The following is a 15,613-nucleotide window of genomic DNA, read 5'->3' on the forward strand; positions in this document are numbered from 1 at the left end:
TGTCCTAGTTCTGTGAAAACTATACCATTGGTAATTTGATAGGGATTGCAGTGAACGATTTATATGTATTTTTGGTGATTTTCCTATAGTGCCCAGTATTTGTGAGATTCATCCATGTTGTTGCATGTAGTTTATAGTTTAGTTCATTCATTTTCATTGTTATGTAGCATTTCATTATATGATTACTACAATTTATTTAGCCATTCCACTGATGATGGATATTTGGACTGTTTCCAGTTTGGGGCTTTTTTGAAATTACTGTTATGATCTTTCTTGTACATGACAAATGATCACAAGTGTAAGAGTTTTTCTGGGATTTATTCCTAGTAGTGGAATTGGTGGATTCTAAAGGGTATATAGCCTTAACTTCACTAGAAAATGCCAAACTTTTCTAAAGAGGTTGATAGAGTTTATACTCCTAGCAACAGTAGGATGAGAGTTCTTGTTCCTATACAGCTTGACAAACTTGATATTTAACAGGCTTTTAATTTTTTTGCCAGTTCAGTAGGGTTGAAATCTAATTGCTTTCCCTGTGCATTTCCCTGATTACTAATGAGGTGTGTTCTTTTAAATGTTCACTGACTATTTGGATTTTCTGTTTTGTGGATGCCTCTTTAAGCATCCTTATGCCTTATTAATTATTTCTTCTTGTAGTTCTATTAGATTTTGTTGTACATAACTTGATATTTTATTACTAGATGCATCCAGATCTAAAATTGTTACATCTTATCTAGTAAGTTGTGATTTTTATCTAATAATGCTTTTTGACTTAATATAACATAGCTATATGAGCTTTTTGTCATGAAGTAGGCAAACTGTAAGTGTTTGATGAATGAATGACTTGCCTGTTGTATAGGCAGAAACCGCAGAGCACTCGTCCTCACCTGTTCTCCTGGCACACTGTTATTTATGTGTCCTGTTATCCTACAAAGTGAACAAAGCACTTTTAAATTAAAAAAGTGTGGAGTTTTCTTTTTGGAGGGATAACTTGTGTATAGTAAAGGGCACAAATCTTATTTGTACAGGCCAATGAATATTTGTATATGGATACACGTACTCACTGCCCAGATCAAGATGTGAAAAATGTCCAGCATCCCAGCAAGCTCCTCATATCCCTCCCAGTTGATAACCACCAAAGGTTGTCATTCTTCTCACTATAGATAGTTTTGCTTATTTTTCAGTTTTATATAAATGGAAACATACAATATATTTTCTTTTGTGAATGTCTTTTGTTCTGAATGTTGATTGTATCTGTGAGTTTCAGCCATGGTCTGATGTAGCAGTATTTTTAAGAATTATTGCTGTGTAGTTTTATGGTGTATAAAATATCAAAATTTATTCATTCTGTAGTTGATGAACATTTATGTTTCTAGTTTTTGGCTGTTATGAATGACATTGCTACATTCTTGAACATGTCTTCTAGTAAACGTAAATACAATTGTTGGGTCGTGAGGTATACTGCCAAACAGGTTTCTAAAGTGGTTGTACCAGTTTATACTCCTATAGGGTTTTCTTAATATATAACTTTTGGATTTAGCTTTGGGCAACAAGTCTTAACTTTTTGTTACCTGCACAGTGGAGAGAGCTTTAAGAACTCTTTTCTGGAGTAGTATAGGTACTTCTAAAATGTGAAATGCCCTTTTCTTTGCGTTCTCGTTTACCTAGTCTATAACTATTAATAAACATTTGATGGGAAAAAAAAAACCTTGGTTCTTTTTGAGTATTAAAAGGGCTCTGTTAAGAGCAGAGTTTAGATTTGTAAAACACCATTTGTAGCAGTTAATTCCAAGGCTGGAATCATAATCCTTTGGAACTCTTTGGAACCTAAGTAGTTGTGGTATATTTATGCCTTGTACTCAGTAGTGGGAAGACCTTCTTTTTGGAGACTTTTCCTGAGAGGCATTTGAGTTCACTCCTTTGAATTGCATTTTGGTAGATGAGTCTAAAAAGGAATACATTAATCCTGCCTTGAGTTCCAGTCTTAATGGTGCTGAGTCTTTGAGACAGTTGAGGGAAATTGATAATTGTTTCAAACTCTAATGGGGAGGAATTGAGGACAAATATGAGAATGCCATGGTGGACCTGCTCCTTGTTGAGCTGTATTGCAGCCAGGGTGGAAGAAAACCTAGGATTAGAATATTACCCAGCCCTTTTTGATAAGCTTAAGGTTTCAGATGCTTTTGCATGAGTCATGACTGCAGCAGTCAACAACAGTCTATCTGGATGACTGAAATCAGGTTTATGATCTGTAAACATAAGTAGGTAACTGGTTTAATCCTGTTTTGTTAGTAGGTAAGGGGACACTTGCAACCTTCTGATTGAATTAGATTGTTGAAGGCTGAGTTGATTTAACATCTGTCTTACAAAATTGAGGAGCAGCTCACGATTTACCTGCATTTATTACCATCATCTGTAGGAAAATACAGCATAGGCATGGAAATCAAACTACTTAAAGCCTCTCGCAGCTCTGCCTTTGTGGCTTTGCCTGGAACATTGCAAAGGTCACTTTTCCTTGCTGCTAATTGAAAAGGAAAGGAAAATGTTTATCAGAGAATTCAGATGCATCAAATAATTTGTGAAGTGTTTATTATCTGCAGTCATTTGCTCATTACCTTGCTGCATTTAATATTCACAACAACCATGTGAATTGTTTTTTTCTTGTGAATTTTTTGTTGAATTATAACAATGGCATCTAGTTTTGTTTGCAGATGAGCAAAATCCAGTTGCATAGAGGTTCAATAAGTGCCAAAGGTCACACAGCTTCTAAGTGAGAGCTAAAATTAGAGTAGAAGCCTTTGAACACTATCCAGACTTTCCAGGACACCACAGTGGCCTGTAAAACACTATTAACACGACTCTCAGACTCTCAAAGAGTTCACAGGAGTCGTGATGAGGTGTCAGTTTAGGACACTACTCAGAGGTTTCTGTCCTTTTCAGATATCCTGGGTAGTGGCTGGAGTATGTGTTCATGAACAAACACAAAAAGTGTTTTAAAAAAGTTTTGTCGTTTTAGCAGTTAGTAATTTTGTTTATAGACCCTTAAAAACTATACCTTTGGACAATAATGACGCTTTTTGTCTAGTTTATCCATAATTACTCTATAAATTTCTACGTTATTTTTAAGATACTTAGGGTTGCTTTCATTTGGAGTCCAAAGCTTTAATCTCTGTTTCTGGAACTGCAAAGTTTCTGCTATCTTTGGCCATATGGAAACTTTTTTCCAGAAAGACTTTTTTTTTTAAAGAAAGTCTTTGAATCCAAACAATCTTAGGTGGTTGGTCTTAGCCAAGAGAACATTTGGTGAACATAAATGGAATTGCTGAGTCATAATGCTTTTTTTCCTTTAAAGTATACAATCCAGTGGTTTTTAGTGTATTCACAGAGTTGTACAGCTGTCACCACAATTTTAGAACATTTTCAGAAGAAACCCCTTACTCATTAGTAGTCACTTCCTTCCAGTCTCCTAGTCCTAGGCAACCACCAAACTACTTTTTGTCTATAGATTCCCTTATTCAGAACATTTCCTATAAATGAATCATATAAATACTATGTGGTGTTTTATCATTGACTTTTTTCACTTAACGTGATGTTTTCAAGGTTCCTCCATGTTGTAGCATGGATCAGAACTTCATTCCTTTTTACTATACTCATGAGGCTTTTCCTGAAGAATTGTAAGTAATGGATATATCCAGTGTTTCTATTTTGTTCTCAAAAATGTTGTTTGCTTTCTATATAATAGGATAGTTTGTCATATTAAGGCTACTTCTATGATTCATTTTAGAGAAGGCATTATTAATCTGAGGAATATGGATTCCATATATGACTGGTCTTCAGGATGTCCTGAACCCTTTGTATTATTTGCAAGATTTTATATTCCCAAGTATTTTTTGGTGGGGGAGTTTAGGGGACTGAAAACATTTAGCTTTTGTTAAAAGATAATTTCCCAAAAAAGGTAAAATCATGACACTCATACATGATTAGGAAATGAATACACACTTTATTTTACTCACAGTGTTCAAAGGAGAAGTCCAAAGAACAGACACATTTATAGATCAAGAATATTAAAATGAGTATACAAATGGAGGCAAAACTAGTTTCTTCCATAGTGGAGAGGGAGGTCATTTGAACCTTTACTGGACATGGCAGACTTTATGTTTATAGATTAAGATCAGTTTGCATTGCTATCAGTTATCTACAGCTTCCAGACTTGTAAAATAACTGCCATATAATCAGAATCAGAGGGATGTCCTAGACAACGTATGATTTTCCACTGGAAACACACATTTTCTCCTGCACTTTCAATAGATTATCCAAAAAGTCTGAAAGTCTTCCAAGTGTTACTTTTAAATTTAGAGTTTTACTTCAGATTTAAAAAGCATCTCCTTTGTGACTAGATTTTGAAAAATGTTTGTATCCGTTGAGTATCAGTCAGAGACCCAGGGATAGGTCTCTGGTTTATTCTTTGGAACAGGATTATTTGTTAGAAATCTCCAGAGAAGTAGGCTTTGCAACTTAACTTAGGTTACACTTTTAGGCATATATTCAGTATTTCTCATCTCTAATATCAGCATGACTATTGAAGGGAGGGGATTTCTATAACTAGTTTAGAAAAGTCTAGCTTTTCTAGGAAAAAAAAAAAAGTCTAGCTATCTTAACTCTGACAAAGGTAGATAGATAAACCTATTAGTAAAAGAAGTACGGGAAGGGAGAAGCGTAGACAACTTCTTCCCCAGTTGTGGTATGCTCAGGGAAGTCAAGACTTCTCCTTTGTGTGTGAAGAACGTAGGATTAATTCCACTAGACCTTGCTTATTCTCCAAGGGTTTCTCATTTCCAGTCTTTGGAGAATAATGAACTTCTTTTTTACTTTGAAAGGTAACTTCTCTGCACATGTACAGTAAGTCATTTAGCTACTGACTTTAAGAGACGCTGGGAGTTCATAGCAAATTTGGCAACTTGACATGTTCAGGTTTGCAGAGTACTTTTCCCCCCCGCATCTTCCCTACTTCCCTCAGGCTGAGAATGTATTTACCAAGAAAACCCATGATTGCCCTTACCTCTACATCCCTCAGCCTGTTCCTCTGCTTGTTCAACTTAGTTTTATGCATTTCAGTCTTCTCTGCTAGGTTAAGTTCCCCGTAGGGCCTTTCTTGATAGACTTCAGAAGAGAGGTGCTCAGAGTTGTTAGCTGACAGAATCAGCATCTGTCTTCACTTGATGCCTGGTCCTGAACACAAGTAAATGAATAAAAAGTTTTCAGCAACCATTTGGCAGTCTTCGGGGCTGCCCACTTTTATGAACCCAGGAGCTTGGATTTTCTGTGAGTGCACTCCTAGTGACTTGAGAACATTGCATGGCTGTCTCTCCTTTCTGAGGCCAAGATTGTGTCTCAGTGACGGGGTGCTTTGCCCAAATACTCCAGTGTTAAGTGTAGAGCTATTAGACTTTGTAAGTGCTTGTGAAGTAGTACTGAGCATGTATATTTGACTCGAGGCATGGCTGGAAGGGAAATGTGGACAGTTAAGCTTTTTGAGATGAACTTCTCAGATGCTGGATCTTTTGACTTACATAGTGGAATTTGGGGGGAAGTATATGGTTTGCTCTTTACCTCCTAAGAAATGATGACTCGGTCCCTTTAAACATTTCTGTATCACACAGTCACCGTTGGTTGGTTGGAATGGCTGTTTGGTTTATTGCTCAATTCTTACTTCTTTAATGACCCAAGGGAGTTTTCCCTTTGAGCTTGTGATCTGTTTTTGCTGATAAACTTTAACGCCTTTTGAGGCTCTAAAGACAATAGTGTTTTCTTACCTGTTTACTTTGCACTTTGAAGTTCTGCAGAATGTAATGTGAAAGAGAATCAGATTCAGTTAATTTTTTTTTTCCATTTTTAGAGCAGAAGTAGAGTAAGAATAAATACTTAACTTTTAGGCTTTCTTCTGTATTTTAACTTCACTCCCCTTATCTGAGTCTCAGTCATTAGAGTACCATTTGATTTGAAGACATTCAGGCAGTGGATGAACTGGGTAAAACAGGTTTTTCTTTTCCTCAACAGCCCATTCCTTGCTTTAGAGCTCAGATTTCTGTCTCTTCTGGAAAAACTATTGAGTGTTGAATTGTGCACTTGTATTAGAGGTGAAGAAAGTGGAAGGAAGAGGAAAACAAAATCCTTTTTTTCTCTGCAGCATTGCAGAGTGGAAGATTTTGATTTTCATTAGTATCTGGCCAGAGAATAAATATTAGCCACGAGTAATGCGTTGATCTGTGGATTGATGTGGCTTGGTCCCAACTTTAACACTTACAGTAAAACTTGGTGGATGTCTTTTTACCCCTGTCTAGTAATATGTTAACTCAATTATTGGGTAATTCTTTTATCAAAGAAGGGGATGGGGAGAGTAGCGCCATGTTGTAGTGTAGAGAAAGGGTTCTTAACCAAGCAAGGATGTCTGTCACAATCACCTGGGGGAAGTTCTCCAAAATATGTATTTCTGGGCTCCACTCTGTACTTACTAAACCTCTGGGGTGGGGTGTTCTGAAAAAAGCTCCTTGGATAATTTTGATGCATTCTACTGGTTAGCCCCCATTAAATCATGGTGAAAGGATTGTTATTATTAAGGAAAGAAGCACCATTCAATGTGGGCCTGGAAATGTCTTCTTTCAGTGATAGTCATTTTTAGAATGTTTCTTCTGGTATAAGTTGGTAATTAAGGACATTTAATGGGGGGAAAAATATCACTGCCTAATTGGCAGTTGGTTAAGTACAGTAATAGTTCTCAAAGAAGTTTTTTTGGGGGGAATGGGGGTGTGGATAGTGCCATTATGGGAAGTCTGCTTACAGAATCTTGTTCTCTTGAAGTGATTTAAGGACTGAAAGAGTTTAGTATCATTGGGGAGAGCCGTGGGCTAGTACTGATAGGAAAGTAATTTGTGATGGAAGAATTCTGAGTTTCCTGGACTGAGTCACTCCATCACGTCATAATCCTGGCCTCACAAAAATGTTAAGAGAATAAATCCTAAGTATAAAAAGCACTGAGATTGTGTTGAGTGGAAAATAACCTTAGTGTTAACTCCCTTCACTGCATTACAGAACTGCATTCTAAATTTAAGGAAGCCAGGAGTGAAACCACTCTAAGACACTAGTTTTAAACCTGAAGGTCATGATCCATTTAGAGGGATGCAGAATCAATTTAGTGGGCCAAGCCTTTGAAAAAAGAAGGAAGAAATAGAAAAGAAATGTAAGTGTATCACAAGTAATAAGGTGTTAAGTATTATTTTGGAAATTTTTGTTTTGGTTTTATATCTTTCTGTTGCTGTGTGTGCTAGTTTGTGTTGTAAAATACATTTCTGTGGGACTGTATTGGAAAAGTTTGAAACTCGTTGGTCTAAAAAGTGACATGCCCTGGGACTTCCCTGGTGGCGCAGTGGTTAAGAATCCACCTGCCAATGCAGGGGACATGGGTTGGAGCCCTGGTCCGGGAAGATCCCACATGCCGCGGAGCAACTAAGCCCATGTGCCACAACTACGGAGTCTGCGCTGTAGAGCCCGCGAGCCACAACTACTGAGCCCGTGTGCCACAACTACTGAAGCCCGTGTGCCTAGAGCCCATGCTCCGCAACAAGAGAAGCCACCACAGTGAGAAGCCGGTGCACCGCAACAAAGAGTAGCCCCTGCTCGCCACAACTAGAGAAAGCCCACGCACAGCAGTGAAGACCCAACGCAGCCAAAAAAAACCAAACCATATGCTTTAAAAAAAAAAAAAAAAAAAAGTGACAGGTCCCAAATTTACCAAATTTGTAGACTGCTACTATCATGTTCACGGAAGTGTCTTGCTCCCTTGAAGTGATTTGGGGGGGGTGAGAGGGTTCAGTATGAGAATAGTAGGCTACTAAGCTCCCATACATTCTAGCAGCTGCCTTTTGTCTAATAATGATTAGGATTATTGAGTACTATTTTGATGTCTTTTAGGTATCGGCTAAAACCTAAATCTTTAGATTGAAGTGGGATGAATAAAAAGAGAAAGTCTGGTTAGTTTATTCATCCTTATTTGACAGTAGGTTCAAAGTAGTTAATATTTTAAATCTTCACACTAAAGTTGATCTTTTTTCCTTTAATATTATACTTTTAAAAGATTTATGGTATTCTTTCCTATCATTTCATATACATTCATTGGGCAAAGTATTTTGTTTTTTCCTCTAGGGGAATACATTTCCAATTTTATAACAAAGTGTGAAGGAAAGAATGCTTTTTTTGTGGAAGTTTTACCAAAACTACTTTTCTATTAAGCAAAGATTAGAGATAAACAGCCACAAACACCCACACATACCCACAGACACTCATGTACACAGACACTTTATTTTGTGAATATTCTGTGTCCCTTCTAGATAAAGAAATGAAGGCACAGATGGGTGAAATAATTTGCCTGGAGTTGCACAATAAGCTAGTGGCCTTCATAGATGACCACTTATGGTTCTTGTATTTCCAGAGACACAATGTAGAGATTAAGTTGAAATAGAAGCCTAAGTATTGTAATTATAAATAAATATGCAGGTGTATATAGACAAAATATATTTCTATAAGAAGAAAGATATGGTGGGAAATAGTAATTATAATTATATTAAGTTCTCGTGCCATCTCTGCCTAGATGTTTTTTCTGTAGTCATGACCTAGCAATACAATTTTGTTTTGTTGTATGTTACCATATATCCAAGGTATATTATGCCAGGAACATAAATTGTGGAAAGAAAATTCTTGGGATAGCACTGGATTGTAATGTGTTTAGTGATCCTCTGCCTGTGACACTGAGAATGAAGAATTGAAAGAGTACTAAATACTGGCAGGAGGCGTGGGTTCCTAGTCTCCACTCTGACACAAGCCCGTCTGCATGAGCTGAGGTACACCGCGCTGCTTCGGGGCCCCTGTAAAATGAAAATGTGGGCTTGATCTCTAAAGTTCTCTTCAACATTTAGATTGTATGCCTCCCCAGGGCTGGAATATTGCATCAGAACCCGGCCTGGGGTTGGTGCTGGTTGCAAGGCCCCAAGGAACTGCCTCAACCTTTTTTCCAAGGAGACAGCACGCGCTACCCCACAGAGCCCTGTAGTGCAGCGAGTTGTCAGTGTTGTGAGGTGCTTCCTCATTGGGACCGAGCCTAGGTTGTTTGTAGTAACCTAGAAGGACCTTGGAATGAGGCCAGGAGATATAATTTCTGTGACCAACTGGTTGCCCATTCAAAAAGCTTGCTAGGACCCATCCAAGTACAGTATCATTCTGTCACTGGAGTAAGAGAATATAGAAATATATCTCCTTGAGAGGTGTTTCTCTGTATCTCCTCTTTTTTTTTTTTTTGCAGATATTCATTTTTAATTATTGTTTATTTTTATTTGTTTTTGGCTGTGTTGGGTCTTCGTTTCTGTGCGAGGGCATTCTCCATTTGCGGCAAGCGGGGGCCACTCTTCATCGCAGTGCGCGGGCCTCTCACTATCGCGGCCTCTCTTGTTGCGGAGCACAGGCTCCAGACGCGCAGGCTCAGTAGTTGTGGCTCACGGGCCTAGTTGCTCCGCGGCATGTGGGATCTTCCCAGACCAGGGCTCGAACCCGTGTCTCCTGCATTGGCAGGCAGATTCTCAACCACTGCGCCACCAGGGAAGCCCTGTATCTCCTCTTAAGGAGATATATTCAAGGACTCCCATTAGCTTCTCATAGCAATTACAAAGAAAATATACTTTTGCTGAATATAATTTTGTAAATGTTAGCAAGGAATGCCTTCATATCTTAATAGGCTTTTTAAAAATGGAAGTAGTTTGCATGTGCTGATTCTTTGCTCTTTCCCTAATACTAGTTATGTTACTTTTTTGTTTAGTCAGTGCTGTGATAATATCTACAGTCATCTTTTGCAATTGGTAACCTCTAATTTCTGGGTGAACTAGGAACTAGAATCACCAGAGGAAAAGCTGATCTGTATGACTGTTTCCGTCATCCCATTCATACACACTATTTAACCATTTGGTTTGATCACAGCATTAACACTAGAAGATTCTCTATAATAGTTGAAATTATGACATACCTTCAATGATGGTAGACTCCTCTGGCCTTTCTCGGGTCTCGACCAGCACTGCCACTGCTGTGCAGGATTGAGATTGTTGATAGCAACAGTGGGCTCTAGGGAATGGCCACCAAGAACTATGAGGGGGTTGCAGATAAACTGTGTTTCCATGGATAGCCCTCTGGGAACCCAGTACTTGTCTAATGCTAATTACCTTATACCGCAGCCTAATTGCTAAGTGTATAAATGTTTTCAACAAACATTAGTTGAGCACCCATCCTCCTTCTGAGCTTTCATGCTGCTCCTCGAACATTGCATGTGGATATCCAACAGGAACATAAGCCTGCAGCATTATCTTGTTCTCAAAATCTCCTGTACCATTTTCAGCTTCCCTTCCTCTTCTAGTCTGCCATGGTTAATGCTGTCACCACTTACCCAGTCTCTCAAACTTGAAAATCTGGAATTATCTGTATTTTTCCCACTCCATACTTTCTATATCTAATAAGTTATCAAACACTGTTCTAAAAATGTTTTTCAAATCCATACCATGTTTTGGCCCAGATACCATACTGCTTAAGGTGAAACCCAGTTTATTTCTCCCCTCGACTATTTCAACAGTCCTCTTAACTAAAATTTTTGTCTCTAATTTCTGTCCTCCTTCTATTCCTTTCCCATGAAGTTATCTTAAAAAAAAAAAAAAAATTGCTCTCTTTGTTAATACCCATACCTTTCGTTTTGTTTTTGTTGTTCTGCTATTTGCTTTTTTCTTTTTTTTAACTCAACATCGTGTTCTGGAAATTTTTCCATGTGGTTCATTTAAATCTGTCTTTTTTAAATATATAAATTTGTTTATTTATGTATATATTTTTTATTTTTGGCTGTGTTGGGTCTTTGTTGCTGCGCGCGGGCTTTTTCTAGTTGGGGCGAACGGGAGCTACTCTTTGTTGTGCTGCACGGGCTTCTCACTGCGGTGGCTTCTTTTGTTGCGGAGCATGGGCTCTAGGTGCACGGGTTTCAGTAGTCGTGGCTCATGGGCTCTAGAGCGCAGGCTCAGTAGTTGTGGCTTACGGGCTTAGTTGCTCTGCGGCATGTGGGATCTTCCCAGACCAGGGCTTGAACCCGTGTCCCCTGCACTGGCAGGCGGATTCTTAACCACTGCACCACCAGGGAAGTCCATAAATCTGTCTTCTTTTTAATGCTGCATAGTATGGGTACATAAAATGTATATATTATAGTTTATTTAACCATTTATCAATGGACAGTTATTTATATTTTTTCTGTTGCTGTTACAAAGAATACTGAAGTGAAAGTCCTTGAACATGTACATAGGTGCAATTATATAGATACCAAAAAGAATTTCTGGGTAAAAATGAATATACGTTTAAAATGTTAATAGATACTGACAAATCACTTTACAAAAAGTACCTATCAATTTATACTTCCAATCTCTACGCATTTTTTTTTTTCCAAGACCATTTAAAATCTGGACCTAGTGTATTTCTCCCAGCCTCAGTTCCCTTGTAACTTGATGTGTTCACTCATTTACTTGGTCACTGTCAAGCCACTCTCCAAGCTTTTATTCAGTACAAATTGTTTGCCAGGCACCATGCTATATGTTGAGGATTTAGTGCTGGAGAAGACAGATATGGTCTCTGCCCTCATCTAGCCTGTGCTCTTACTACACAGACCTTTTTGCCATTCTCAGACTTTTTTTATCCATTTGCAGCTATTATTCTGTCTTCCTGGTATGACTTTTTTTTTTTTCTTTTAACTTTTCTGCCTAGAGAATTTTTTTTGATCATTGTTAGATTTTATCCTCTGTCATATCTTCCTTATCTCCCCTCAGGTAGAGTTAGATAGGCCTTCCTTAGTGGTCTCTCTTAGCACTTCATTTACATCCTTTTTATAGTGTTTATCCTGAAGAGTTCTAGTTACTTGTTTATATATGTGTGTGCCCATGTGTGTCTGCATGTGTATGTATGGACCTCTCTCATTAGATTGTAAGCTCAGTAGCGGCAAGAACTTAGGATATATACCTTAATGTTCCCCCAGCTTAATGCCTTAAACACTGGAGAAGCTTCATAAATGTTGAATAAGTGAGTGAATGGCAAACTGTAGATGAACTTATTTTGTACAGGGCACTCGGTGGCTTGTGAATGTGACTGGGATCCGGTCAGGCTTCAGGGACCTAACCATGTTGTAAAGGAGATGAGAAACAGATGAGTAGACTGCAAGGCACATTGTGATAAGCTCTGTGAGAGGCACAAATGAACGCTTGACGAGAATTTAATGGGGGAGATTAATTTTCGTGAGTTGGGTATTCTGGTAACTTTTCAGGGGAGAGGAGTTTTTCTTGCTTGTGCTATGTATTGTGAGGGATACACATAATGATAAGATATGGTTCCTGGCTTTAAGAGTTTTCGTCAAATAGGGCCCTAGAGCAGAGATTGGCAGGCTATGGCCTACGGACCAAATCTGGCCTTCTGCCTGTGTTTGTATAGCCCATGAGCTAAAATGATATTTTAATTTGAAATTGTTTTTATAAAAAGAGTATTTTGTGATATGTGAAATTACATGAAATTCAAATTTTAGCATCTGTAATTAAATTTTGTTGGAACACAGCCACGTTCATTTCTTTACCCACTATTTTGTGACTGCGTTTGCGCTACAGCAGCAGAGTTGAGTAGTTGTGACAGAGACTTTTGGCCTGCGGCGCCTAAAATACTTACTCTCTGGCCTTTTATGGAAACAGTCTGCTGCCTTTTGTGTTAGAGGATGGGAAAGAGTCAAGTAGAGAAGAAGAGAAAGACATTCATATTGAGAAGATGAGTGGGACAGTGAATACTGCAGTCATCTAGAAACTTTAGAGCTGAAATGATGATCTAGCTTAACCTTTTATTTATTTATTTTATTTATTTTTGGCTGCGTTGGGTCTTCATTGCTGTGCGCGGGCTTTCTCTAGTTGTGGTGAGCTGGGGCTACTCTTCGTTGTGGTGCGTGGGCTTCTCATTGTGGTGGCTTTTCTTGTTGCCGAGCATGGGCTCTAGGTGCGCAGGCTTCAGTAGTTGTGGCATGCGGGCTCAGTAGTTGTGGCATGTGGGCTCAGTAGTTGTGGCTCCTGGGCTCTAGAGTGCCGGCTAAGTAGTTGTGGTGCATGGGCTCAGTAGTTGTGGCTCGCGGGCTCTAGAACGCAGGCTCAGTAGTTGTGGTGCATGGGCTTAGTTGCTCCGTGGCATGTGGGATCTTCCCAGACCAGGGCTTGAACCCGTGTCCCCTGCATTGGCAGGCAGATTCTTAACCACTGCATCACCAGGGAAGTCCAATTAACCTTTTATTTTACAGATAGAAGATCAAAAACTGTGTCAAAGTCCACTTGTCTGTTAAGGGGCAGTGTGCACTGGAGTTCCTAGAGCAGAAGCAGGATGATAAGATTATTGCTGGGGTAGAGCCAGATCATGAGTGGCCTTGTCCTTGAAAAATGAGTTGAAGAGCAAACTAAGAATAGACTTCCTTTCTCTCTTTGAATGTAATATTTCTTTTTTCTTTTGTATTTCTAGAAGGCCTTTGAGCCCTACTTCGAGATTTTGGAAGTGTATTCCACAAAGGCCAAGAATTATGTAAACGGGCATTGCACCAAGTATGAGCCCTGGCAGCTAATTGCATGGAGTGTCGTGTGGACTCTGCTGATAGTCTGGGTATACGAGTTTGTCTTCCAGCCAGAGAGTAAGTATACTGTCCCCCCTGTAAAGATACAGTGGAGTTACACTAGCTTTGGAACAGATGGCTAACAGACTGTACTGATTTCTTGCCTGGTTGGTTTGGTTCTGATTTTTAAAATCTGTTTAAATAGAAAGGACATTGCCTTCTGACTGGTAAAGTTTTAATAGGACTTGTGTAACTGTAACTGTTATGTTGATTTTTCTGGATTTGCAGTTTACATTAAAACCCCTGAGAGATTAGTCCTGGTAAGGATCCACAGAGTATGGCTTAAACCCTCTTCACTTTCACCTTCTTGCCTAGAACATAATTGTGTCACCTGGAGTTCCCCAAGCATGAGTTTATTGCTTTCATTTTAGGCCATCGTTTCAATAAAGATTATGTGACATTGGAACAGCACTCATGCAGTGACCATTGGAATGTCTGCTATGTGTCAGGCACTGCCAGGCTCTAGGGATATCTATACAAGTCATACAGGGTCCGTGTGCTCTTGGAGTTGAACCTCTGCTGTCAGGGGACAGTACACTTTGAGCTTCCTGGGTAGTGACTCCGGGAGCCAGACTGACATGGGAAGAGGAGGCTGCTTCTCGGGGAGTGTGGAAGATGAGAAGTCTATTAGTGATCAGTTTGTACGTCCTCCATCCTTCCTCAGATCCTGCCCACACTCCCCGCACCCTCCCACCCTCCCACCGCCTGGTTGTGTGCTACCTCCTTACAAATTCTTTTTCCCTGCAGGCTGTGTCTCGTAAGTAAATGGTAGGAGAGGTGGCGGGTGCTCTGTACACCCCCCTGCGCCCCTTCCTCACCCTTAGCAGGGTATCTGAGTTAATAACATTGACGAGAGTTGCTTGCCATTTCTCATTTGTTTAAAATTTCCATAACTGTTTGCTTCCCCGATAACATCTGTTTGAAGGGGCTCTTTAAGTGAATACTGTTTCTGCTTTTCTTCCTCTTCCCCCAGAAAAGTCAACTTAGAGGCCAGATTCTGTTTCCTCTCTTTACCATGCAGACAGCCATCCATCTGTTCTAGTAACATTGCCGAGTTATGGCGGAGTCAACATTGCACTTAATTAAAATGGAAATGAAACGTGACTGCCCTGTCTGAATTTTAGCTCACTCCGGCTTTAAAAACCCTGTCCTCAATTTCTGCTCCTAGTCCGTGCAAGATTTTCTCATAAACTCTGACAAATTAGGCAGACTAACCCTTGTGCTTCATTTGCTCCATGGTTTGGAAACGGACGCAACCCCTGTCCCTTCTGCTCAGGCTTATTCCTTTCCTGGGAAGCATTTGATTCAGTGCTGCCCACCATCCTGCCTGATTCCAGAGGCCTCTAAGGAGTAGCAGTAAATGTACTTCTCTTTTTTTTTTATTGTGATAGAATATACATAACATAAAATTGATCATTTTACCCATTTTTAAGTGGACAGTTCAGTGACATTAAGTACGTTCACATTGTCGTGCAGCCATCACCACCATCCTTCTCTAGAACTCTCTCATCATTGTAAGCTCTGTACCCATTAAACACAAACTTCCCACTACTCCCTCTCCCCAGCTCCTGGCAGCCACCATTCTGTGTACCTTTCCTTTTAAGATGGTGCATTTGTAAATCTGAACTAAGGCCAGAGATCTTGAGGTTTATATTTCTTTGCTGTGATTAGTATTAGCTTTAGGTATTTACTTCTGTTTTTCATTGTGCAGCCCTCGGTGCCCGTGTGCATTTTGCTTAACCGGTAGTTGAAGCAAGCCATCTTAGGTCTCAGGTACTTACTTGCCTTTAGTGTACAAAAAAGAATGTGCTGGCTTCTGAGTACACCATGAGAAGATTAATAGGAGCAGTGTGTCCATGGTATGTG

At 39.4% G+C, this 15,613-nt stretch overlaps 1 protein-coding gene across 5 annotated transcripts in view; it reads left to right on the forward strand.

Moving 5' to 3' along the window:
• The window catches only part of SGPL1 (sphingosine-1-phosphate lyase 1), a 60,744-nt gene that overhangs the window by 15,462 nt on the left and 29,669 nt on the right, over nucleotides 1-15,613 (forward strand). For 4 of the 5 annotated variants that reach the window (XM_082407228.1, XM_082407227.1, XM_082407226.1 and 1 more), the window contains one exon: nucleotides 13,600-13,765. In XM_082407228.1, coding sequence (XP_082263354.1) covers nucleotides 13,600-13,765 — 166 coding nt within the window. Of the gene's footprint in view, nucleotides 1-13,599; nucleotides 13,766-15,487; nucleotides 15,607-15,613 lie in introns of those variants that run through there. The other variant, XM_082407230.1, reaches the window with a different exon arrangement.

This window comes from Balaenoptera borealis (genome assembly GCF_965194805.1).
Source record: "Balaenoptera borealis genome assembly, chromosome: 10".
In the NCBI taxonomy this organism is placed as follows: Eukaryota; Metazoa; Chordata; class Mammalia; order Artiodactyla; family Balaenopteridae; genus Balaenoptera; species Balaenoptera borealis.